Here is a 27,263-nt window from a genome sequence, read left to right as displayed (position 1 = left end):
GCAACACACACGCACGCATGCACGCACGCACACTCACGCACAGTATATATATAAATAATTCTGTACACAGATTACTTTGTATTCTGTATTAGTTTATAGACAAAACATCCCATTTTCAGTGCAAACCCCCGCCCCCCAATGACAATGAAGACCATTGTGGGTAGTATATCGTTATTGGCACTAGAAAATACTATATTGTCTTTTTTTTAGCAGTCAATCAATGGACGTTCGATGGTCAATACAGGAGATTCCTTACTGAGATGATATCAGATATCAAAACATGCAGGCGGGGTCTTCCTGTGTCAGCAGGGCTTCGGAGCATCAAGGGCGGGGTTTGCCTGGAGCTGCGGTGGGATCTATAATAACGCATCCGGCAATGGTCAGCTAATCTCTGGAACATTTGGCTTGATCGAAGCGAAACTGTGCACACATACTCCCTGGGTGCCAGAGCAGAACCTCTGTCCCAAAGAGGTGACAGAGGTGTTCAAACATCACGCAAATCGGTACAAAGTATCTCTATAGTCATTGCAACAAACCGATCTGTCAGATTTTCTGTCAGATCTGTCTCACCAACTCCTCATAAAAACACACAACAAGAAACACTAAGAAGTCCATCATGGGTCGAGATGCCACCAAGACGTAGAAGCAGAAATTCAACGGCACTAAATTATCTGTATATTTGATATTTGACAGACTAAACTATAAATTCCGTAATAAACATCTTTCATCCATCATGATGAATAAACGAAAAGTTTATTAACATGTCTTTGTTTTATGATTTTCATTATGTGTGTCAAAGTTCCATACCATACTATAATTAAGTACAGTTGAAGCTAGGTTAAAGGTGCACTGTACCATACGTTTGTATGGTACAGAATGTAAATACAACTAGAAATGCACTCTGTCGAGGTGCCACCTTGAGCCATACATGGCCTACTTGGCGCGCAAGTAGCCTACTGCTACTAATGTCTATTACAACTGCTGTACATACATACATACATTTGTCATAGAATACACAGTTTCTAGCTAGTTTCTAGTTAAATTAAATTAAAATCAAAATACAACTCAAATATGACTCTCTTAAGTTGATCAGTTCTGAGAAACATTAAAGCTCAACACCCCTCTGTGTGAACAGCTCTTGTAGCTTTGCTTCCAGGGCTGGATTAGTATCTTTCAGCCCCTTCACCACCTGACATGCCCAAAGAAAGTACTCCTGGACCCGCTCAGCTGTCCATCCTGTGGGCACGCAGCGGTTGAGGTCCCTCAGGTTGTAAAGTTTGTCAGCAAGTTTGACCAGTTTTGCCTGGTGACTGCAGTGGGGCGCATGTTCCACCTGCAGACGTTTTCTCTCCTGCTTGGGGAGGGATTTGTCATCTGTTACCTCCTGTACAATGCCTGCCACTGTTTGTCCAAATGCTGCATCCAGCTCTGCTATGCTGGTGTCTGTGTCCTCCACGGAATCATGAAGTAAAGCGGCCTGCAAAACTTCAATGTCTGTGATACCGCCTTCATGGCTCAGGATTCTTGCTACTCCTATTGGATGGTTTATGTATGGGGTTCCTTCTGGGTCTTTACGTCGTTGCTTGCGGTGCTTTTCTGCCGCAAAATTAACGGTTTCCAGTAATATAACTGACTCTGTGTTCATTTGTGAGGAATGAAACACGATTATGACACGATTACGACTACTCTACCAGATGAGTGTTGGAGGCAAGACGGACTGTTGCAAAGAGTTCTCCCCTTTAATGTTCCAATCACCCGCTTGTCACGGGACAACCTGTGAGAAAGATTCAAGCGGTTTGTGAAGTGAAATGTGTGTCTGTCTTTATCTCTATCTCGATCCCTTTAATGCCCATATATGGATATCTGTCTGTCTATCTTTGTGTATGTCTGTGCATGTCATGTGTCCCTTTGGAGATCTGTGATGTCATCAATATGAGATCATATTACTGTCATAGGCTGGCAATCCAATTCTTAACTTTAAACTTGATACAGCATAGTCAACGCCAAACATTTGTCATAAACTTTACTACAGAAAAACAATTCCTTGGAAATCCTGCAGTGGTAATGCGTGCGACTGGGCCAGCAGACCATCTGTGCCTCACTGTGTAGATGCTTCCCCAACATCACCATCATTGGGGAGGAGAACCTTCCAGATGAGGAGGAGGTATCGGAAGACCTTATTGAAAATGGCCATGCAGTCGGTTTCTTCGACTGCATGCACCTCTTGGTCCCACAGCACTTCAAAGGCCCTTAAAACAAGGCTCCAGAATTCCCAAAACAAAACTGGTCAGACTCAGAGTCTGGTTGGCCTCACTCCCCTAACCCACCTGCCCATTTTGATAGGCTGGAATGGCTTATAGGGTTGATGACAGAGTAAAGCCTCTTGCAATGGGTCTGGTCTACAAGATTCGCTACACCATCAAGATTCTCATGTACCTGTCTAAATACGTCCTTAACGTCAACAAAGTTCACACTCACAACACCAGAGGGAGTTCAACAAACCACGTGCAACCCAGATTCGGCTCAAACAAGGGATTAAATTAATTTCGCCCTATGCCACTAAAATGTGGAACGCCCTACCAACAGCCATTAAGACATGTGAATCCCTTAACTCCTTCATAACTGCTCTCAAAGAGCACCTATCGAGGGCTGTAATTTTAAACTGACCCTGTAAATTAAATTAAGTCTTGAAGCTCTTTCTCCCCTATACTGTTTTTTACTTTCTTTATCTGATGATATCCTGTTTTTCTTTTTTTATGTGTCTCTAAATGTTCTGATGAATTGAAAATTGTGGAATACGTCCACAAAGTACTAAGTAGGCAGTTTTTGTATTGACTATTGTACCCATTCTGCATACTGTGCAATAACAAAATCAATCAATTCAATCAATCAATCATTACAGACAGGCGCATCAGTCGCTCCCCGTCTGAAAAGGCCTTTAGGGTGGTGGTCATAGCACATTGTTCATTATGGGCAGAGAGCAACACATGTGAGAATTGCAGGTGAAAGAAATGTAGAGAACATTTTATTGAAGTGTGATAGTTATACAGAGGAAAAAGCACATCAGGACGGGAATGGGATATTGGGAATTCTTGGAGTTGGAGCAGAGGGCAATGGATTTTATATGACACAAATTTGAGTAGCAGAAAGAAAGAAAGGCTCATCGCTGGGAAAAATGACATGATGGTACACACTATTGTACAGTAGGTGCAGTGGTGGAAAAAGTAGGCTACTCAATTGTTTTACTTAAGTAAAAGTACCAATACTGCAATTTAGAAGTACTTCGTTACAAGTAAAAGTACGGAATTGAAAATGTACTTGAGTAAAAGTACAAAAGTATCGGCATCAAAATGTACTTATAGTTAACGTACTATAAGTAAAAGTATTCATATTGCAGAATGTCCCATTTCACAAGTTCAAAATGTGCTATTGAAACGCATTGTGAGCTTGTAGATCGGCTATTTTCAAATGGCCGAAATGTATAGGGTTGAAGTGGTTAATGTATGTTTTCTAATCAAAATTAAAATCGCCAAAGTAACTAGTAACTAGAAAAGTCGCAATTTTGAAAAATTGCAAAGTGTGGTTGCCGCAGTCGCTTACATAGGACCCTCCCACTAATATTGCCAGCCAATTACAATGTCATGTCACCCCTCAGCACACCAAGCACTTTCTTCCCAAGTCATGTATGATAATACTTGCTGTGGTACAATGGTTAATATAGCTGCAAGCAGTGATAAGACGGGACCAAGCAATAAGAAAAATCACACCCGTGAGTCATTGCTATGGGGTGATCAGCCAATCACAAGCCAATGGTTGTGTTCACACAAACCCGGAAAGCTGGGCATAGGAGGGGCTAGGGCCCCTCAAAAATGACAACTTTCTATATTGAGTGGTGCAAACCACTCCAACAACTGGCTTTGTACCGTGTACCCGTGTTTGTTCGTACCAAAAAAACGAGCATGGTTGCTATGGTTAGCAACCAAAAAAACGAGCATGGTTGCTATGGTCAGTATGTGACGTCACTGACATCACAGATATCACGTCAGAGTGAATCAATCTCTATATAATCAATCTTTATAGTTAGTATCTTTATAGTGCAACTACAATAAATGTGTAGTTGCACCACTCAGTTCACACGGGTGTGATTTTTCTATTCTTATTAGGAGAAAATCTGGACTGGATCCATTTATCCGGATCCTGATCTTCAAATAGTAAAAAACAGTACTGGGTTTGCTGATGTTCTATATTGACAGAATCATCTTTGTTTTCATTCCGATCACCACCTGGCCCTCTGGATCCCAGACATCTGGTTGTGGTCGGCTAGGTGACGGAAGACGATGCGGCTGAGTCGCCACCTGCACTTGACCCCCCGGGGTCTGGAGGTCAACACGCACCGGTTCCGTATTCGGACGGGGCAGCTGTCTCTGGGTAGCGCACCGATTTCTTTGTCTGCCACTTCCTGAAGCTCTTTGGGCAGGAGGGTTTTCTTCCTCAATGCATTGATTCGCAGCCTCTCATCTGCATATTCAAATGCCATCTGTCGTCTCTTGACATCCCTTAGCATTCTCCAGTCGACATAGTAACCCCTAGCCTGCTCCTTCACAGCCCAGCAGCTCCGCAGCGCCTGTTTTGGAGCACAAAATGTGGAATTAACGGCATTTAGCACCAAACATGCTATCCTGTAGGTCACCATTTTGGATTTATGTTTCTGCAATGCCCTGAAAATTCCAACATTAGTTTGAGTAGTAATACTCTGCAAATTAACTTGTATGTATCAGAGTGCTCTATGAAGTTAAGCCCGGAGCACTGTGGAAATATGGCAGTTTCTCAGAGCAATAACCTATTTATGAATGCATCCCAACTCAGCTGAACCCACCTTTCCGATGTGCCTCCATATGTGGGCAAGCGACTGACATCATCAATATGGTCATCAACATGACATCAGAGAAACGCTAGGAAGTCAAAACGTTATTAAACCCGGTCTTGGTTTATAGCTAGTAATTCTGACCTGGAGTTTTGGCCGGGAAATGATCTCTGCTGGTCGTGTGATCTGGCTGTAGCAGCACTGGTGCTGTTATCAGACCAGGCGATCAAATGCGAGGGGTGGTGTTGTGAACGAACACACACGCACGCACGCACGCACGCACGCACGCACGCACGCACGCACGCACGCACACACGCACACACACACACACACACACACACACACACACACACACACACACACACACACTAACTGTATATATGATGATTGAACGATTGAACGATTTTAATCGTTGAGCGATTGAACGATTTAAATTGTTGAACGATTGCACGATTTTAATCGTTAAAATCGTTTGAAATCGTTCAGCGATTAAAATCGTTCAATCGTTGGCGCTAGCCCCTCCTATATACAGCTTTTGTCCCCACACGTCTCAATATTTGCCATTGATAATGAAAGGAGAAATTAGGTCAAATATCCGCCAAATATGACGTACATTTTGTCCCCACACGTCTCAATATTTGCCATTTACAATGAAAGGAGAAATTAGGTAAAATGTCCGCCTTGTTTGTGGCAACACAAACAATGTTGCCACAGAGTGCCTACTTGCGTGTTGCACACTAGTAGGCCATTTATGTAGTAGGCCATTTATGGCCTACTAGTGTGCAAGCAGAGCGCGCAATTACTGTCGACCGTTACGAATGGCCCTTCAATTATAGGGAGCGGAATGACCGGAATCAATGGATGGGCTGGGCCGGGTGGTGAGTTGGCATTCTGGGCAACTTCTACAAAACTCTTCAATAGCGCGTTTTGCACCTGGCCAGTAATACCTCTCCATGACTCTATCATAGGTTTTCTGTACTAAAGTCAGGTTATAACTGGCCGTCAATGGTGACGTAATTACGATATGTTTCAATATTGGTTAGCTAACAGGTAACGTATGTATGTAAGTTGTAAGTTGAAAAGTACTATACTGTGGTCGGCTGGGTTTTTTATGCGTATGCTCGTGGTATATATACTGATTTTGAGTGTGACGTAATGAGGATATGTATCAATGCCGGGGTATACCTGGCTTTTGATGGTGACGTAATAAAGATAGGTTTCAGATTACATACATAGAGACATTAGGCCTACCTTTAATCCACCCGACACTGAAACATATCTTTATTACGTCACCATCGAAAGCCAGTTATACCCCGGCATTGATACATATCTTCATTACGTCACACTCAAAATCAGTATATATACCACGAGCATACGCATAAAAAAGCCGGCACGACCACCTTACTTGCGCGCTCTGCTTGCGCAAGTAAATACCATTGACAATGACGGGAAAATGTACGTCAAATCGGCTAATCAATCGCATAAATTCAGTTGTTCATGAGATGATGTATAATGATAACAGCGCCCCTCACTTCACACGGGTGTGATTTCTTTTTTAGTCTGCTCATTCTTTTGTCATCACTTCCAATTTCATTTCACAACACATGCCCTCATCCATGGTTCCACCAGAGGGAACCAAAGTCATTGTTTTGTGCAAGCCAGCAGCCAATAGCAAAATGAAACAAAACACAGTTTCACTAATTAACACACACATAAAGAAAGGATCTGGTATATTGTGTTTTTATTATTATGAATTATAATATCATAACAATGTAGCCTACTTGGTTACTGTCCACCACTGGTAAGGCATGTGTTCAAATGGAGAAAACGAAATGCAGCTTATGCTAGCAAAATGCAGTGTGTGCCATTACAGTGACACAAAACGAGTGTGATGGCTGCAGAGGAGATGAGAGGAAGGTTGTTGGTGGCTGATTGATGTTTTTGCCTGCGTAGTGCTGTCACTGAGCGTAAGATCTAAAGTCATCCCAGGACCCAGTTGTTAGTATTTAGTCAAGTAATTGTAATGAAATCACAGACCCCAGCCACTGCTAAATGCAGACGTCCCTCTCCGATTCAATAAAGTATAATGAACTTACTTACAGTAGGCTACAAGTTACACCTGATTTCATGGAGGTTCATGTGTTGTCCCCAAAGGCTCCTGCACATGTGTGGACTATGAAAAGATGCACAAAAGAAATTGTCATATCAGCTAATTACATTTACAAAATCGGTTGAGCGACATGAACTGAAATTCTACTTTGGTGAACTTTATATAGAAGCAGAATTGTGTTCTTGTCTCATCAACCAAGGTTCATGTTTTAGGTTGTTATTAGAGAAAGTAAAAGATGAGTGTTCATTATTTTTAATTTGCTGCTTTCTTTCGTTTTAGGGATTTTAGCTGTTTTTGACATGGGGCTAAATATGTAAAAAAAAATCACACCCGTGTGAACTGAGTGGTGTAAGGCTATTATATAGCCTGATCAGCTCTGATCTGACGTAATGAAATCACACCTGGATGTGATTTCACAACTGGCTTTTTTTGTGCAGAGAAAATGACCACGGTTGCTACGGTCATCCAGTTCACCCGGGTGTGATTTAATTACGTCAGAAATTATTTTGAACATAGCAACCATGGTCATTTTTTTATGCACACAAAAGCCAGTTGTAGGAGTGGTTTACACCACTCAACAAAAAATTACAAAATTTGATAGCGATTTCTTTTTTTTATTATTTACTATAGTCCTACTAGACCCCAATACATTATATTTAACAACAAAAGATCACGGGATCTACTGAATGTGTAAAACTGACATATTGAGCCTATATGACACACAGTGTGGCTTCCCCCCAGTAGGCTACCTTCACATTCAGTAGATCCTGTGATCTTTTGTGGCCAAATTGCTTGTGTAGTGCAAACACAATCCATTAAGTTAAATACATTACAATAATCCTGCAGTTCTGCTGCAGAATTTACAATACACACTGTATTAGAGAAGCACATTCACCACCATATACAGCTTGTTACAGTCAATGGAACCAGTGTTATGGTTGGACTTAGATGACTAAACAGGTGTGATGTGCTATTATGGGAAGGATGCAGGCTCAGGTAAAATGATCTGGCCCACATGACCCGCGGCCCAAGTACATTTACTTAAGTACTGTACTTCAGTACAATTGAGGTACTTTTACTTGAGTATTTCCAACTTCCAGTACTTTCTACTCACTACATCTCAGAGGCAAACAGGAGGCAAACGCTATCCAGCCTTCAGGAGACACTGATGAAGGCTGGATATAGCCGAAACGTTGGTCTCCTGTTCAAAATGCAAGAATACATTTTTTGAACTACAGTCTTGGTGTGTGCGACCCACTACCGTTATTTACACATAAATACTTACAATTAAATCTTAATTAAAGGGATATATTTTTGTTCAAATAAGTGCTATACAGTAGATCTATATTCGAATAGCAATCATCATCTGTTTATCGTCCGGATACTCCTGTCAAGGCTGTCAGGACTAGGCTTCAGACACACTTCCTTCAGGAGACTTGGCTCAGACCTGAACCCATTTGATTTGACGTTAATAATAATGAATTGCATTTTTATATCGCTTTTCCAAGGTTCATCTTGTGTACAGGTACATAAGAGTAAAACGTATTTTTGGTTGGCTTCCTTCAGACAAAACTAGCGTTTTCCTTTTCCCTGATACGCTCTGGTTCTTATCAGTTCGTTCATGTATCTGATTGTTCGGGGAAAGAAGCTTTTTTGCAGACTATTTCCTGTGGCTTTGAGACTGCGAAACCACTTCCCATGCGGCAGCATCTCAAACAGACTGCGGTTGGGATGGCTTGGGTCCTTCATTATTCCTCGAGCTTTGCTGACACAGCGTTCATCGTAAAGGGCTTGGATGGGGGGGAGAGCACATCTGCTGATGCGTTCGGCTGTCCGCACAACCCTTTGCAATGCTTTGCGGTTTAGGTCAGTGCAGTTGCCATACCAGGCTGTGAAGCAACCAGTAAGGATGCTCTCTGTGTGGTGCCTCTGTAGAAAGCTCTTAGAACTTTTGGACCCATTCCAGCTTTCTCCAGATTTCTGAGAAAGAAGAGGTGTTGTTGTGCTTTCTTCACCACCCGCTCTGTCTGCACTGCCCAGGTAAGGTCCTCAGTGATGTGCACTCCCAGGAATTTGAACTCTCTGACCCTTCCACTGCAGCACCTCCGATCTGGATAGGAGAGTGGTCTCTGGGAGGCCTCCTGTAGTCAAAGATCAGCTCTTTTGTTTGGTCAACATTGAGTCCAAGTGCTCAAAGTGCTTTACAATGGTGCATTCATTCATACATTGGGATAGGACCCAAACTAGTGAAAATAGCAGATCTACAAGTGTGAGCTTGTCCCTCAAGCTCTTTAGCAAACAGAAAATGGTGCTCAACAAATCTCAATTCATTGTCAATGGGAATTTTTATATTTGTGTAGGTATCCCAATCCCAACCTGAAAATTTATTTTCCATTTGGGATGCACCCCTACACAGATTAAGAGATTGGGAGACTCAGGCTGTTAATGAACAAACACTATACGCCTACATCAAATCATGTGGATCTCGGGATCCACATGGGAATTAACAGCGTATTTTGCTTGTGGACTTCATGTGGACAGCCTGTTACATCAGTCACCTGTGACATCAGACATTTAAATTACATATGATATATGACAAGTGGGGAGAAAAAAGTAATCATCCATAGTAATAAATAACAAAATAATAAAACAATTCAAGAAACCAATTTAAGCTTAAAGTTGTTGCTTGTGCAAAATAATTGGAAACTTTAAAAAGTAGGCCTGGTTTCCAGCCCATAGACCCCGCCCACTAACAAATCGGCGTTGTAGTCCTAGGACAAAGTTGTAGTCACGGAAACAGTTGACAGCGTGACGTCAGATGAATGTATATAAGGAGAATAGAAAAGAGAATCGCATTTGTACATCATAGATTTATAAGAAAGGAGTTATCTAAAGGTAGATGTTGGACTCAAGCAGTGACCGGCTTACTATTAGTGAAGCTTACTAAGGTTGCACCGTTTTACCGGCAATATTTAGGTGACGGACCTGGAAAAATGACTTCCTGGGCCAAAATAGTGGGAGGCAGCAATACGCCGATGGGCGTCCAGTCTGCCGGAAAGCCAAAAGAAGAAGAAGAAGAAATGACTTCCTTCCGGTGGCCACTGTCAACATGTGAAACAAACAACATGGCTGCATCATCTTCATCAAACGAGGAGATCATATTATCAACCCTGATCGGCTTGTGCGACGGGGAGCTGCTGGACACCAGGCATCATCATCACTCGTCTTCTTTCTCCACCAACAAGATCGGGGACTTGCCCGACACCGTGCCCGCGGTGTGCTGGCAGCATCCCCGCTGCAGTGTGTGCGAGGCGGCGCTGGTGCATGTGGTCCAGATCTACTGTCCGCTGCACTCGTCTCCATATCATAGATGCATACATGTGTTTGCGTGCTGCAGTCCCTCCTGCAACGGGAGACAAGACACCTGGAAGGCTGTGCGATCTCAGTGCCTAGAGACCGACTTGAAAGCTACAAAAACCCCAGTGGTGGAAGGTAAAGTATACTGTTACAATTTCAAATCGGATATATCTTTTGAAAATGTCACATTTTTTATTAAAAATAATTCATATTGCATTGCACCCTTTAATATTTAAGTATTTTAAAAGCATTCACTTTTGAATATACCCAGTACTTTTAACCCAAGTAGAAATTTAACTCACTCTAGTAACATAATATTTGACCTAGCCTAAGACTTAGACTCTCGTAGATGTATTTATCGATTCAGAAACGACAGAAACAGGCATGGTGGTGGTGTATGTATGTATATTCACAAAGACACTGAATATGTTACTCGTACTGACTTACAGCATGATGAAATTGAAACTGTGTGGGTTGAATTAATTTTCAAAAAGGCTGAATCAGTATTAGTGGGCACCGTCTACAGACCGCCTGACCAACATGGGTTCTATGATATACGTGAGGGGTGCTTAGCTGAGGAGGAATGTGTAGAGAAAATCCTGATTGGCGACTACAATACAGACATGCAACGTAAGGAAGCACCTGTGTTTAAGTCATTCAGTAAGTTCTGTGATCTACATAGTGTCAGTCAGCTAATTACCCAACCCACTAGAGTGTGTGATTCTACTCAAACTGTCATTGATCTCATTCTGTCCTCGGACAAATCCAGAATCTCCAAGAAAGGGGTTATTGTATGTGGGCTTAGTGATCATTTTATGATATTCTGTACCCGCAAAATACAAAAACTTAAGACCGGCTGCCACAAAACAGTCATATCAAGGGACCTCAAAACCTACTCTAGTGAGGTCTTTAACCAAGTATTGGAGAGTCTGGATTGGTCCGATGAGCTTAAAAGCACACTTGTCGAAGAAGCTTGGCTTGGCTTCAAAACCAAATATACATCAGTACTGAACAACATGGCTCCTTTGAGAACAACCAGGGGCAAAACCCGCTCGGAACCATGGATGAATTCGGACATACTGGCTGCAATGAAAGCCAGAGACAAAAAATGCTCTGAATTTCTAAAATGCAAGTCAAAGCAAGCCAAGCGCTTCGACAGTGTTCGCCAAGCTCATTTGAACAACCTAAATACCCAACGAATCAAGCTAAGAAACAGTGTAACTGCCATGACCAAATCAGCTAAAAGTAACTTCATCAATGATAAAGCTCAGGAAAACAAAAACAATCCTCATGAGCTCTGGAAGCTACTAAACAATCAACTAGGCTATGGTCAGAAACAATGTTCCCTCTAATTTTTTTTCGGTCTGAGCAAACACTCAAACCTCCTGAGCAGACATCAGCAACTACTGAGCAAACATTACGTCACCTTGACACCAACTATCCAAACGTTAGATAATGCTAAGTGAGCGCCCCTCACTTCACACAGGTGGGATTTTTTTCTTTTTTCCAAATGGATTTTGGTATACGAGTGAATCAATGTATAGTTACATAAAGTTACGCAAGTTACAACATTTTTATTTTATATCAAGGTGGTAGGCTAGCAATTTTAGGAATATTCAGTTAGTCTATATCAGTGGTTCTCAACCTTTTCAGGCTGTGACCCCCCAAAGTAATCATATTTGAACTGGGGACCCCCCACCCAGACAAGCAACAGAATGGTTCCACAGATAAATATTGTGAAAATAGCTGATCTACAAGCTCGTTGTGAACTTGCAGATCGGCTATTTTCACAATTGTTGCCGCTTTCTTTATCATTTAATAATCTGGCCAATGTTTGACCAGTTTTTATAGCATGGTTTGCAGATTACTTTTGATGCAGTAATGGTATTTTTTTCTTTTAGAGCCTTTGAGGTATTAAAGGTCTTAAAAGTCCTTAAATTGTCACTTCACTGTCATCTGGGGTCCCCCCACCCCCAAATCATGTGGGGACCCACAGGTTGAGAACGACTGGTAGGCTATATGAATACTCATATTGCTTTACATGGGGGGGCATGAGAAAACGGAAATAATGTATTGGGACACACACACACCCGAGTTTGTTGGTTTGTGTTTTTGAACTCCTAGTTTCTCAGATTGTCGAACGTCAGCAGCCCCTTTTGAAGAAAGCTGTATTAACAGATTGGAGAATTACAGAGAGGTTCCATATGGGGCTAGACCGCTAGAGATTAACGTTAGCTTCCACATGTTTCATTCACAAGCACACCGGACTGTCTGGAGGCTTGTTGTGCTGTAGTGATAACAACGTTAGCTAACCAGCTAACGAGAAGCTAACGTTAGTCCCTCTCTTGTTGTTGCGCACAGCCGTGCTTTTATCCACACTTCCATTCGCCTTTTAAATCTAAATGTCCCATCAACGCACAGGTCCAAGCAACGCCAGCTTATCTGGTTCTTGGGGTTTCATTAACACTGACAGCTGCTGCTGTTACGTCTCCACCTCTGTCTCCACTCGCGCGCAGTCACACACAGGAGGAGTAGCCTCGGTCCCAGGCAGGAGGAGAGGAGAGGAGACCATAGAGTAATAAAAGGAGGGGAGGAGACCTATCTGTCGCGGTCGCCTCGCCTGTGTAATCTAAATAAAGTGTAAAGTAAATAAAAAATAAAGTGTGGGCAAATGTCGACTCGGGATAGGTAGCCTATTATTACTGTAGTGATACTCGGGGCAATTTCTTTTTTAAATAAAAACTCTTTTTTTTTTTTTACACCAGCGTCTGTGTGCGACAGATTTCAGTTGTGCGCGGGGGCATTTGGCCATGTGTGTGTGCGCGCGCACGGGCGCACCTTAGGGGGAACATTGGTCAGAAACTAAAAACCAGGTTTTCAAACATAAACATCAAATCGGACAACACTCATCACTGACAACCTTGATGTGGCCAACTACTTGAATATCTTCTTTACAAACATAGCAACAACTCTGGTTAACAAACTGCCCTCCCACTCTGGGCTCTTTGGTGTAGAGCACATTACAACCTTCTACAGAAACCTAGGTGTTTGTAAAGACGATTTTAAACTAGTTATGGTAACAACTGATGAGGTAATTAAGAAACTGAGTGCCCTCCAACCCCACAAGGCCACAGGCCATGACAACATTCCCTCCAAATTTCTCAGAGACTCAGCCATCTCTATAGCTCCAATCATCACCCACATAGTAAACCTCTCCATCAAACAGGGACAGGTCCCCCAAGATTTCAAACTGGCCAAAGTAACCCCCTTGCACAAGAAAGGGAGTAAATTAGACCCCGGCAACTACCGCCCTATTTCTATTCTTAGTTCCATCTCGAAAGTGATGGAAAAAATAGTCTATGAACAGGTTGAAAAGTATCTTGCCACTAATAAATTATTGTACGAGTTCCAATCTGGCTTCAGAACATCCCACTCCACTGACACATGCCTTCTCTATTTGAGCGACCACATCAAACAAGAGGTGGACGCTGGCAAATACTGCGGCATGGTCATGCTGGACCTCCAAAAGGCTTTTGACACCGTGTACCACTCCATACTGGTTAACAAGCTAAAAGCAATTGGTTTCGATAGCACATCAGTGAGCTGGATGCAATCCTACCTGGAGGGGAGAGAACAGATGGTGGAAGTGAACGGAACACTGCCCCCCCCCCTCCCAGTGAGCTGTGGCGTTCCACAAGGAAGCATACTAGGGCCTCTACTGTTCCTAATATATGTAAACGACATGACTTCAGCTTGTGACTGCAACTTGTTCCTGTTCGCAGATGACTCAGCACTGCTGGTCTCAGACAGGGACAAACTGCAGGTTGAAAATGCCCTCAGCTCTGAACTCGGTAGAATCTGCACCTGGCTCGCTGATAACAAACTATCTTTACACCTGGGAAAAACTGAATCCATTCTCTTTGGCTCTATTAGTAATCTCAGCAAGGCAAATGGCTTCTTGGTTAGAGTGGGTGACAATGTTATCACACGTAAAGATGAAATTACCTACCTAGGTTCCATCCTGGAGGCTAATCTTTCCGGTGATAAAATGGCCACCAACGTAATCAAAAAGGTCAACCATAGAACAAGATTCCTCTACAGGATCTCCTCACTGGTCAACAAAAACACCTTGAAGACCTTAACAGGAGCCCTTGTACAGGGTTTCTTTGACTATGCATGCACCTCCTGGTACCACAGCACCTCAAAGGCCCTTAAAACCAGGCTCCAGACTTCCCAAAACAAACTGGTCAGGCTCCTACTTGACCTAGCCCCCCGAACCCACCTCACCCCTGCCCACTTCGACAGGCTGGAATGGCTTAGGGTCGACGACAGAGTACAGCATCTTGCAATGGGTCTGGTCCACAAGATTCGATACACCACCAAGATACCCATGTACCTGTCTAGATACTTCCTTAATGTTAACGAAGTCCACACCCACAACACCAGAGGGAGTGCAACGAACCATGTACAACCCAGATTCGGCACAAACAAGGGACTAAATTCTTTTCGCTCCTATGCCACCAAAATGTGGAACGCCCTACCAACAGTCATTAAGACATGCGAATCCCTTGACTCCTTCAAAACCGCTCTCAAAGGGCACCTACGGATGGCTGCAATTCGAAACTGGCCCCCGTAAAATCTGAATCCCCCCCCACCGCCCCCCCCCCCCCTTTTCCCCCCTCACTGTATGTTTCTTTTCCCTTTTTACCTCCATTATGATGAATTCCTGTACTGTTCTTTGTCTATATAGAAGTGTCTATTTGTACGTCTCTAAATGTTTTGATGATTTGAACATGGTGGACCCTATTGGAAACAAGTGTAATGCTTAATTGGGTCGTCCACTCACAGTTAACAGCCTTTGTATTGAGTTTGTGCTTGAAATGTACTGTAATTCTGCAAACTGTTAATAAATTCTTCAATCAATCAAAAGTCAGAATCGATACATCTACGAGATCTATTTATGTGTGACAGTGATTTGGTGTAGACTGAAAAGCCTACGCAAGTCCAGTGTATGATGGAGGACAATTTTACAATGAATTCACATCTCCACGATATCATTATTTTGGTGGCATAATTGTATAATGCATGCATCCCCATGTTTGTGCCAAATCTGGGGGAAATCAAAAGTGGTGCTCCCTCTGTGTTGTGCCCATGGGCATTGTAATGATTATGGTCCCATCCCTCCAACCAACCCAGCAGCAGTGAATGGTCTTCCATTGAGCGGCAGCACAGACTGGTGTGAAGATGCTGATGACTGGGGCATGGACAATGAAGACCCCCCAACACACCCCCACAATGCAGCACCAATACACACAGGTATATCCATCATATCGATATATGCCATAACACCAATCAATTTAAAATCACTGCATATGGAGCCAGAGTGTATGCCATTTTTTAAATGATTATACAAAAGAAATGCTTTTGGACATACAAAGGTTAATTCCAATTGTGTTCTTGTCCATATTATCCAGCTGCAGAGTTGGAGATCAAGGCCCCTATAGCCGTTGAGTGTGATGTCAGCGAGCAGCTAGAGGATCTGAGAGTGAGTGACTCTCAGACTGAGCAGCAGAGTGTTCCTGTCCTTCGTCCATTCTACATCAGTGTGGTGGAGGAAGATGACCTGCATGCACAGCAAGGTTTGGTTTTGTCTTTGTTTTCAATTTCAGTTTAGGTCTCATATATATATAATGTAAGTTGTTTACTTTTTAATCCATTTAAAAATGTTATTAATTGATTGTATTTTGCTAAAAGAAATACAACACAATAGAACTTAAACCCAGGATACTATCGTCTTTGTCAGGAGGGAGCATCATTATCTCAAACAGTTAGCTTTCAGGATTCAATTTAAAAAATAGCAAAAGCATATCTACAAGCTCAAAACGTGTCGATTCGCTCTGTGTTTCGAGCTTGTGGATCTGCTACTTTTGATGTTTTTGTGTGACGCTGCTGTTAGCATGATCAAGTAGGGCATTAACTTACAAAATACTAATATATGTGTATATATATATATATATATATATATATATATAAAATTGAAAATGTATGAAATAAATAGTCCAATAATGAACATAATAATGACCCTGGGTGCAGAGGATGTCTTGGGGCATCATGTACGGCAGCTGTTGAAGGAGTACGAGCGAAGAGAAGGAGTGAGAGTGGGGGAACTGGACGACTGCGACGCTGGCGGAGACGGAGAGAAGTATGAGAAGACCAAAGCCAGACACGGTGATGCCGTCTTCTCTAGGTCAGTAGTTCTCAAACCTTTTTGTGCCAAGGACCCCCAAATTGATGGGTATTTGAATGCGGACCCCCATCTGAAAATGTTTTGTGCCAGGGACCTCCACATTTATTTATTATCTTTTAAATAGCAAATCTACAAGCTCGCAGCGCAGCACTAAGTGGCACCCTGTGAGCTTGTTATTACAACCCAGTCTAGGGCAACCTTGGGTCGCAACCTTAGAATGGACTCCCTCCTACCCAGTTCCCAATTCAGTCAGGCCACACACGTTAAAATCCTATGGCTGTAGGATTGATTCAATATAAAATGCAGTGCCGTGTACAATACCTCAGGGTGGGGACCATAGTTTCCAAATAACAGAACAATCATAATAACATACTCTTAACTAGCAAAAGGAAACCAAAATACAAATATCTGACCTAACAAAAACAAACAAACAAATGACAAAAGAAGAGGTCCCCCACCCCTACATCACCCAATAAATTACATTTATCACAAAGCTAAAAACTTAAAAAGTGCTGGTGCTTAGGACTTGGCTAGAAGGAAGACATCAGAAGGACTGACACCAGGCAGCTTTATAGGTGAGCCTGGTCAGAGGAGCCAATCACCAGCATGGTCCACCTGGTAGTTAGCCACTCACATTCACCACTCAGTCTACTCACACAAGCTGGCAACCACTCACTCAATCACTACTCATCCCACATTCACCCCAGCGGGTCCTCAATCAGTCACTCCTCACTCATTCACACAAACACTGAGGGAAAAAGACAGAGCAACACCGGAATATACACAATATCACCCACAGGGCCATAACACTTGTATATCTGCTATTTTTGAATAGCCAATGTATAAAATATGGATATTGGATAATTGGATACAATGGTTAACATCATTGTGATGCTATATTAATTTATTTTGCTGGGACCACACTTTGGGAACCAATGTCAGCCCTGTCACAATTATGAGATACCGGTAATCACACTTTATTTGACATACCGGTAATAGTCAGATTCATGTCCATTCATCTGTTGAAAAATAGCAAATAGCCAATCTACAGCTACAGTAGATTAGCTATTTCTGCTATTTTTGAAAAATGTATACATTTGTCACATCTACCCTGTGGAATTTTAGTTTACAAAGCCTAAAGGGCAAACACATTTAGATTTATCTGCTCCATTGTTCACTGCCAAAAAACACAATTTAATTGTTAATCAGTTTTCATGATGGCGTTCTTCTCCAGGTTCATGAAGAAGATCTCCATCTGTCCGGAACAAATCCTACGCTACAGCTGGAATGGCAAACCTCTCTTCATCTCGGAGCCTCCTTCTAACTTGAGCCAGATGGTTCCTCCCTGTAGCTCCTGTGGAAGCCCCAGGACCTTTGAGTTCCAGCTTATGCCTGCTCTGGTGAGCCTGTTGCGGGCTAAAGACTCTACCACCACAAACTGTGACCCGGCAGCGGTGCTGGAGTTTGGAACCGTGCTGGTGTATACGTGTAGGAACAGCTGCTGGCCCTCTGGCTCCAGCAACACACCTCGAGAAGAGTTCCTTTTCGTCCAAGCAGACCCTGACCAGAAATTCTTTAAGTGACTAGTGGTTCTCAATGTCAGGTCCGGGAAGACCACCATGGTTCTAAATTAGCCTGAAAACCAGACGAAAGGGTGCAAATCAGGGTTAATGTTACTTTGAGGTTCAGGTAAAGGGAATACTACCGGTTAGCCCTGATGAAGGCCGCTATAGGTGGAAACATGTTGGTTTAATAAAGAGTCTTCTCTTAAATATTTGGAGTGCCCTGGAGCTCTGTCTTTTTTGAGTGGTGCTACCACTCCCTTACGGAGCTGTGTGTGGCTGGCTGCCTGCCTGGGTGGGTATGAGCACGAGTGCGCAACCTAACACACACACAAATACGCACATATAAACTGTATATATGATGATTTCGGGTGTGCCAGTACAGTGACAGTACAGTAGAGGGACCCCCACACGGTAACTGTCATTTCTCAACCGTTTCGGATGTGGGGCAGCTCGCCGGAATCGGCCCGGCCCCCTGGGCGCGTTCCTGGGGGTCTGGATGTTCCGGAGACCCCCACATGGTAACTGTCATTTCTCTACCGTTTTGGACGTGGGGCGGCTCGCCGGAACCGGGCCGGCACCCTGGCCATGGTCCTGTGGGTCTGGAACTTCTGGGGACCCACCGGAGACCCCCACATGGAGTTGCACCACTCACTTCACACGGTTGTGATTTTTTGTTGACAATTGTTGTCCAGGAGCAGCACCTTACTACTTTTACATCTTTTATACCTGCACGGCTCCGTTGAGCACCTGGTTGTTTGCTTGCCTCTAAAGGGAATACTAGTTGAACTTTAGGAGTGGCGTCTGTTAAAGGAGAATTCCATGCTAGAAGGCTTTCTTACCTTTCTTTGTAGTTGTTACGTCCCCACCAAAGAGGTCCAGGTGTTATTTTGTGCAAAAGCTCCTTATTGGCTATTTCCCCTACCATAAGCCCTAAATGAATTGCATTGAATTGAATGGGGCTATGGGGTGTTGTGCTAATAAGCTTATTTCCATTGCTCAAAATTATTATTTTTTTAAAAATATATCCTCTTCATAATGTAAATAATATCCCAAGCGGCACACTTTACTACTTATTTCGATGGAAATAAGCGAATTAGCACAACACCCCAACTCCCTCAAGTACCCCTAGGGGTCTCCGGACCCCATGTGTTAACAGACACGTGGGGTACTGGGCAGCGGCTGGAAGGAACTGTGAGAGACAGACAATACTTTCCTTGATTAGTTCAAATGACCTTACCACTGCCAGTACAAATAAAAGATCAAAGTGGTGTTCTCCACGCCTTACTTTTTGTATGTGCGCAAACTTTGTCCTACACAAACATTAAATACCTTTGACACTGGACAATCTGGAGTGTTTGTGTAAAAAACAAACATTGGGTAACACAAACATTGAAGACGAAGAAGTGAGGACGCAAATTATGATTGGCCGGAATGAGATGATGTATGATGATGTACGATTTCTTTCGGTTTAATATCTCAACATAGGCCATAATGGTGAGGTGCTTTTTGAGTGGTGTAAACCACTCCTACAACTGGCTTTTGTGTGCAGAAAAAAATGAGCATGGTTGCTATGTTCAAAATAATTTCTGACGTAATTAAATCACACCCGGGTGAACTGGATGACTGTAGCAACCATGCTCATTTTTTCTGCACAAAAAAAGCCAGTTGTGAAATCACATCCGGGTGTGATTTCATTACGTCAGACCACAGCTGATCATGCTATATAAAACCTTACACCACTCAGTTCACACGGGTGTGATTTTTTTTCTCACAGAAGCCTAAAGAGCAGATTTTCTACATCTTTTATTTTTGATTTGAACCTCAAGATACACATTTTAAAAGTTTAAGTAGCTTTAGCTTCACTCAAAAACAAACAAGTTACACTTGATGGGGAAATGTTCTTTTGAAAGCAAAATAGAAAAATGTACAGAATATAACAAAAACAAACCTACAAAAAGCGGATATTCCAAAGCACGTTTGTTTTTAAATCTGCAATATCCAGAGTATCAAAAATAGATTCGTAATTAAATGAATAAATAACACATTGTCCTCATTTTGGGGCAAACTACAGCCTCTGTACCTACATCACAAATTGGTTCTTATAAATTATGTAACATTTAGCCTATTGCTTAAATGAGGCTAATTTAATTTACAGATTTGTGCTATTCTTTAATTGAAATTAAAAGAGAATTGTCAGGTAAAATCTTTGGTTATGTAAATGAGGTATTATAACCATCTTTGCTACAAAAAGGCTTTTTATAAATGTTTCAATCCAACTAAAACTCCTGAGATGCATGAAGCAAACAAAATTTGGCCTAATAACCAGTGGTGGAAAAGTACTTTTACTTAAAGAAAACAATTTTGGATTTTTTTATGCTTTATACTTCCACTCCCACACCTCAGAGGCACATATTGTAGTTGTTTACTACAATTATTTGAAAACCTTTATAGTTACTGTAGGTTTAAATTATTACAAAACTTACATTAACCAATTCATCTATTAATTTATTTTGGAGCCATCAAGTATGTTGAAGCGATTTGGACATTTGCTTTATTATTTGCTATGAATTATGCCTTATGAAATGTTTTATGTTGGCCTTATTTTGTTTATTGCTGCCTGCTATTATTAATATGATGATCATCTGATTATGGCGATGTGATGTCCCAGAGGGTGACGTTTACTTTTGGGTGTCACACTGTGGTGAGACAGGTGACTGCAGGTGATCCAAAATGGAAACCAGAGCGGCAGGGCAAACATTTTCAACCACATACGTATTTATAAACAGAATAAGCCTTCTACGAATTCCTTTGTTTATTTTACTTGAATCGAAAGTCAGGCTGTTCATATTTATGTTTAATAAATTACCTGAAATGACAGAAAATGGAATGTGCGTTTTTAATCCGAAGCCGCTCTAACAAAGGGTAACAGATACGGTCACCCTTTTCCATCTCGCCCCACTACTTTTCCTAGCTGTAAATAACAAACATAATTCATGTTGGTGATTATATAAAAGGTATCATATTAATTTATCATTGTTAACTAAGTTCACTCTGTATATCCACAGGCATAATAGCAGCATGATGCCATTACAAAACATGAAGGTCCTAAATTAACTTAATTAAGCAGTCTGTCTGTCTCATGTTATTCTTTCTTAATCTTAGAGTACAGAGATCGACTACTATACAATCAAATAAATCTGTATACAAGATAATTTCAGAGAGGGAGGGAAATAGTAAATGAACTGTTAACTACATTAACACATTTCGCGGGGGCGAGTTGGTAAAGGGGCGAGTCGTTTGGTATTCTAACAAAGTATGTTTTCCTGCCAATACTTTTAATACAAGCCTTTTGCTTGTAAGAAGAGAATGTTGTAGGTAAATTGTTTTATTGTATTGCTAGTACTTGTTCCACCACTGGTAATAACCTCATAAAACTAAACTGCAGACATGCTGCGCTTAGAAGAGGCACTGTCGTTTAGCCACCCATGATACGTAAAGTACAAAAACCCTTAATTCAGTGGTTCTCAAGCTGCGGGCCGCAAGGGTTCTGCATATCATTGCTGACAGGGCAGAAACCTCTCATCTCCATAGTCTTAACCTTTTGTGTTTTTTCGTAAATTAACTCCCTACTTGTACTAGTATCAAAAAAGTATCAAAAGTATCAGATGTGCAAGCTCGAAACGAAGTCTAGTAGGGGTGAGATAGGTCCCCCTGCATCCGAATGACACTTTTTTGTAACAATTTTTAGGACCCATTTAAGTGATCGATGGGTGAGTCGCAAATACTTACAAGTGATCCAGAAGGGAAGGGAAGAGAAACACTGATCTTAGTTAACCCATTCTGTAGGGCGGGAACCCCTTTTGGTGTTTTAAGTATTATGTTATACTGTACTTTAGCGATTGAAAAATAGCAGATCTACAAGCTTATAGCGCAGCACCAAGTGCCGCGCTATGAGCTTGTAGGTCTGCTATTTTTGAAAAATCATGATAATGTGGTGCAAACCTTTGAATATATATTATTTCAGAGCGCACGTTTTAACTCAAATCTTTGCTTCTGGGGGTCTCTGGAGCTACATATTTTCAGATGGGGGTCGGCGACCAATTTCATATTTTTGGGGTCCTTGACATGAAAAACCTTGAGAACCACTGACATAGAAACATGGGATTTTCAGAAAACGATGAGGATTTAGAAGACATTTGTAGAATCGTCCTCAGGTCTAAATGGGTTAAATGCATAAAAGTAGCACCGGCATCGACACATGAAGATGCCTTTATACGCCATCACACAACTCCGTCGCTTGCAGACAGCGACTGACATTCAAGCTAACTTGTTTTACTTCAGGTTTTGTCGGCAAGTGACACCTTCGAGCAGTGGCGTATAATCGTCGCTGTCGGGGCGGACACATATTGTATGTCCAGAACAGTTACTTTTGAGGAAATCGGAAAACAAAAGCTCTTGTGAATACTTGTCATTGGTTCAATATTTATAAAAACCTCACAGATATAACCACTAATCACTTTCAAAATGTTTGCGATGCCTTGTGAGATCGTGAATGAAGTAGTAGGGTGTTAAAATGTACGAAAACAAACCATAAGAGCTTGAAATATGGAGATAGATGGTTTTGTGCCTCGACAGCGACGATTCTAAGCTTGAGCAAGGAGAACAAAATTACTGGAGGCTTCCGCAGTATTGCAGTGCTGTGTCAGCAGAGTTCTGGTCCCAGCCATACGGGTCCTGGGCTCCCAGGACCATGTCATCACTGCTGCTCAGCTGGAAGGTGTCTCTGTCGATGATTTCGTTCACTGTGAGAAGGAAACACAGTAACAAAATGGTGTAAGTGATCTTATAATTCACCCTTTGTCAGACTTCTGATTGGTCCCTGACTGACAGCAGGCTCTTTCTGCCTTGTTCCGCCCTGGTTCAGCCTTGTTTATGTTAAATTTGCCAAAACATCATTTTGGAAAAAACTAAAAACAAACATGATATGCCCAGTCACCATGCTGCACCTGTAAGGCTGTACCCTAGCCCTGTTTTTAGGACTCGAACTTCGGCAGGAATCTTCGAGCGAACATCCGAACCATTCGTTTCTAATTAATTAAAAAAATAACCTTCGAGCTCCGAACCTCCGAGTGCATGCACCTGTGATGTTCCTTTTTACTGACACCAAGTTTAAAATAAGAATTGAATGCACAGAATATCAATGCGAAGCAACTGAAAAAACACGTTATTTCAATGGTAGTGGATGGAGAGAGGATTTTTGTCCAACCAATGGGTGCGAGGAGGGGCACAACCACCGGCTGGACTTGACAAAGGGTGAATTGTTAAATAGCTCTTTATTCTGATAATAATCATTCAGTCAGACAACTCACAAATAGATTTAACCAATATTTATTATCGAATGAGAATATGTGTGCATATGATATTTATCATTGCGTTCGGCTCTGCAGCATTTTCTCCTATACAATAAAACCCCCATGGGGAACATAAATAACAGAGCCCACCGGTGGTGCTGGGGTGGTGGTGGGAGTAAACATCACATAACAACCAGGAACCATATGCAGAGGAAGGCAGGAAGAGCATGCAGTCTAGTGAGCTTACTGTAAGTAGCCCGCCCAATTGGTCAGCTGACTGCCACATCAGCGAATGACGTGTGGGACACACTTATACACCCACATAGTAGGTGCTGCCACACTATCGAAAGAGCTGCGCACGTTCTCGGCTGCGCGCAGCTTAAATTCTGAGTTTTTAGACAGCTGGTGGATGGAAAAGAAGCTCCACCTCCGCAGACTTTTTGCGCGACGGCCAGATTCCCGGAAACGCTCTCCTCCGCGCAAAAAGTCAGCGGAGGTGGAGCTTCTTTTCCATCCACCAGCTGTCTAAAAACTCGGAATTTAAGCTGCGCAGAGCTTAAGAAGTGCGCAGCTTAAGACCGTTTTGCGCTAAGGTGTGGAGACGGTGACAAATGCAGCATATTAACCCCTTGAGTATATGTATGTGCCCTTGAGCACGGCATGAAACCCCTCAAGTAAATCTGCCTGAACTAACTCCGCAAGCTACGTATCATTTGCTATAGAATATTTGTTCAACTGTAGATTTAGTTATATTTATTTCTCCTAAGCTCTTTAGTGAACACAAAATACATTTTTAAGTCAGGATACCACCAATTGCATCCAATTAGGAGAGAGCACTCATATAGGATGCAAGGAAAGTGAGGCCCCCACCTTCACTTAATGTGGCCCTCAGGTTAATGTCAGAATACTGATATAATATTGGTTTCAGCTGTTACAATTCCACAACATGCAAACATGACCCGCTTTAATTACTTCAGTCTAAATTAGTAGCTCAATTGCTCAACACAAGTATAATTAAAGGCATTTGAAATTACATACAAATGTAATTACACAAAAATAGCAAAAATTCAAATATAGCAAAAATAGCCGATCTACAAGCTATTTTTGCTACGACAGTAATATATGGCCCTAGGGAGTGAGTGTGGAAATATAGTGGCCCTCTCCATCGTCAAAGTTGCCCGCCCCTGGCATAGGCCAAAGCAGGTAATGTTTTTAAAGAATAGCCAAAATGTTATCAAAATGTTCTAGATCAGCAATTTATGAATACAAATTTTAATGTGTAAAATAGGGCTTAAGTGGTAAATACAACCAATAATATAGATCTATCTACCTGATCTGAAAGGAAAGTCTGGTGGATTTGAAACCTCGGAGTCAGTGCACTGACCTTTAACACGTAAACATTTAACACTTAAACACTACATTTAACTCTGTTTAAGACATGAGACCTGGACTTTTTTTTCTCTTTCTTTCTTTCTTTCTTTTAAGTTTCTAGGATCTGCAGGTATTGTGTGGTTCAGCCACAGGGGGGTAGCAGAGTGCCTTTAGGGCGGCTGTGGCTCAGGAGGTAGAGCAGGTCGTCCAATGATCCCTGGGTCGGCGGTTTGAATCCCGGCTCTTCCTGTCCACATGTCGAAGTGTCCTTGGGCAAGACACTGAACCCTACATTGCCTCCAATGAGTCAGTCGGTGTGAGCTTGCCACCATTGGTGTGTGAATGTGGGAAATGAGGACGCTGGCATCGACTGTTCGCCGCCTCACCTCCCAATGTATGAATGAATGAACCATTGTAAAGCGCTTTGAGCACTTGGAAAAGTGCTATAAAAATGCAATTCATTATATATTGATTATTCTAATGTATTGCTTTTCAGACTCACAATCACTTAAATAATTTTTTATTAGCCAAATATAGGCTATTTGTATTGTTGCAACATTTATGTGGTAGTGTGTATAACAAAGTAGGGCGTTAATTTATAAGGAAAAATAGTTGAAATATGGAGATACAAGGTTTCTGCCTCGTATCTCGTATTCTGACATGGCAACTAAAAGAATGGCTCCAAACAAATTAGCGAGTGTATTTATACTCCCCCAGTGCTGCTAAAAACAAGGAGCCTAGATGGATATACATAGCACTCGCCACTCTCACAAAGTTGCTGTGGTTTTCTGAAACCCGAGCTTATGTGTGACAGCAGATGAAAGCCAGCGCACATCAACATGCACTCAGGCTGTGTGTTTATTTTTGAAGTTTTCTAAATTTGTAAATTGTATGAAACAGGTGCCGGGCACATTTATGCTAAACAATTTGACTTGTTCAATTACAAATAGTGATATATTCAAGAGTAAGAGTTTTTGTTGTGCGGTGATCTCACTCAATTGGTTTCTCAATCAACCGTAACGTAAGCTACACCCCTCCATCTTCCATATCTAGTTGATTCTTTTATTTTAAGCTCAGTCCACGCCAATGATTTGCAACGCAACGAGTTGCAGTGGTCTAAATTGACTTAAATTGAAGACAAAAATATAGGTATAATGAAAATAATAATAAAGGAAAAACTGCCTTGTTGAATTAAGTTTTTGTTAGATTTTTACTTGAAAATACTTCATCTCATAATCAACTACGGAGCCCTGGAGTGGCCATTGAGAGTCAGATGTACAGTACAGTAGAGTTGCTGGCCGGCTCCTATGCAGATCTAGGTGATGATCCAGTCTTCTCCATGTATGCTTATCCAGGGTTAGAAGAGGTCAGTGTTGTGATCTTCATATATGGAGATGGTCATATATGGTGGCGTGACGTGTCACAAGGCGTGATGTCATGGAGATCTAAGGGTCTCCATGATGTCACGTGATGTCACAAGGCGTGACCATATATGGAGATGTGTGACTAACGAACGGACAGGAGATGCAAGATTTCAAAGTAAATGCGACCTATGGTCACAATAAATATTGTCAATTACTTGAGAGGGGAGAGGGGGTGGAGTTAGCTACTTTAGCAGACAGTTTGAGGGTCCAATGGAGTTAGCTGGTTTTGTCAGAAGCACTTTTTAATACTTTTCATTGGTTCAATATCTTTTTAACCAACACACAGACATAAGGGCATTCATTGATTTATGGAAAACCTGAAAAATGGAGTTAGCTGGTTTCTGCCGGACAGCAACGAATATTATATATATATAGCCCTATTTTACACTTTGGGGTTCTAGGGCAACTGCCTATCCAGCCGACTCTATGCTATCCACTGACTGAGTTTGAAGTCGGTCGGTCGAGTTCTCGAGATACGTGAACTACAGACGTACAGAGATGCTGTGCATTTATTGTAAAGATGAAAATAGGTGAGGCGGACCTTTAAGTTGAAAAAGAAACATTGGAGTAACTTCTTCCATCACTGCATACAAAGCAAAGAGAGACAGGACTAAATAAAGCGGGTGAATGTCAAGTTCAAAGCGAAGCGCCCTACAGTCCGTCGCACGTGGCTCTTATTTCCATCGCCTCGTAGGGCGGGAGTGGCCATGGCGTCTTTTTGGAGTTCCCGTCATGGTTGCCCTATGCTAGGACAGCTGGCATATTGCCACTGTTGGGTGGAAACCTTGTATGTCCAAAACTGTTACTTTTCAGGAAAAAAAGAAAAAGAAAAAAAATGATCCAATGGATCCATTGTAGTTATTATTTAGTCACACGCTCTTGTTAATACTTTAACTTTCACATTGAATAATAGCTAAAGCAACGCAATGCGACACGTTGTGAGCTTGATCAATACTGTTTTGCTTCAAAGACGA

At 42.0% G+C, this 27,263-nt stretch overlaps 3 protein-coding genes across 6 annotated transcripts in view; 1 reads left to right on the top strand and 2 right to left on the bottom strand.

The window, feature by feature from the left end:
* Positions 1-1,105: 1,105 nt before the first annotated feature.
* LOC306924086 (guanosine-3',5'-bis(diphosphate) 3'-pyrophosphohydrolase MESH1-like) lies at positions 1,106-1,645 on the bottom strand (the record flags this gene model as incomplete). The annotated part of the gene is made up of 1 exon (XM_079502427.1): positions 1,106-1,645. The coding sequence occupies one exon, from the start codon at positions 1,643-1,645 to the stop codon at positions 1,106-1,108; it is 540 nt and encodes a 179-aa protein (XP_079358553.1).
* Positions 1,646-10,023: 8,378 nt separating this feature from the next.
* pdcd2l (programmed cell death 2-like) lies at positions 10,024-19,427 on the top strand. 2 transcript variants are annotated; one of them, XM_079501661.1, is made up of 5 exons: positions 10,024-10,466; positions 15,528-15,647; positions 15,806-15,970; positions 16,425-16,578; positions 17,813-19,427. In XM_079501661.1, exons 1-5 carry the CDS (start codon positions 10,055-10,057, stop codon positions 18,159-18,161), a joined length of 1,200 nt encoding a protein of 399 aa, XP_079357787.1. In that variant the 5' UTR covers positions 10,024-10,054; the 3' UTR covers positions 18,162-19,427. The 2 variants fall into 2 exon arrangements, with proteins under 2 accessions (XP_079357787.1, XP_079357788.1); XM_079501662.1 differs by having other exon boundaries at positions 10,029-10,466; positions 15,531-15,647.
* A 502-nt stretch (positions 19,428-19,929) lies between these two features.
* LOC306923507 (nuclear factor of activated T-cells, cytoplasmic 3-like) overlaps positions 19,930-27,263 on the bottom strand; it is a 25,090-nt gene continuing 17,756 nt past the window's right edge. For all 3 annotated transcript variants that reach the window (XM_079501657.1, XM_079501658.1, XM_079501659.1), the window contains exon 15: positions 19,930-22,945. In XM_079501657.1, coding sequence (XP_079357783.1) covers positions 22,812-22,945 — 134 coding nt within the window. In that variant the 3' untranslated portion in view covers positions 19,930-22,811. The remainder of the gene's footprint in view (positions 22,946-27,263) is intronic.

Source organism: Electrona antarctica (genome assembly GCF_951216825.1).
Source record: "Electrona antarctica genome assembly, chromosome: 5".
Classification (NCBI taxonomy): Eukaryota; Metazoa; Chordata; class Actinopteri; order Myctophiformes; family Myctophidae; genus Electrona; species Electrona antarctica.
The sequence above is the reverse complement of the archived record's forward strand: the minus strand, read 5'-3'. Positions and strand labels throughout refer to the sequence as shown.

Coding starts and splice junctions, on each gene's coding strand:
- pdcd2l (XM_079501661.1), top strand. CDS start 10,055: ATGACTTCCTTCCGGTGGCCACTGTCAACATGTGAAACAAACAACATG. Junction 10,467..15,527: donor AAAAACCCCAGTGGTGGAAG/GTAAAGTATACT, acceptor CAACCAACCCAG/CAGCAGTGAATGGTCTTCCA. Junction 15,971..16,424: donor TGACCTGCATGCACAGCAAG/GTTTGGTTTTGT, acceptor CCCTGGGTGCAG/AGGATGTCTTGGGGCATCAT.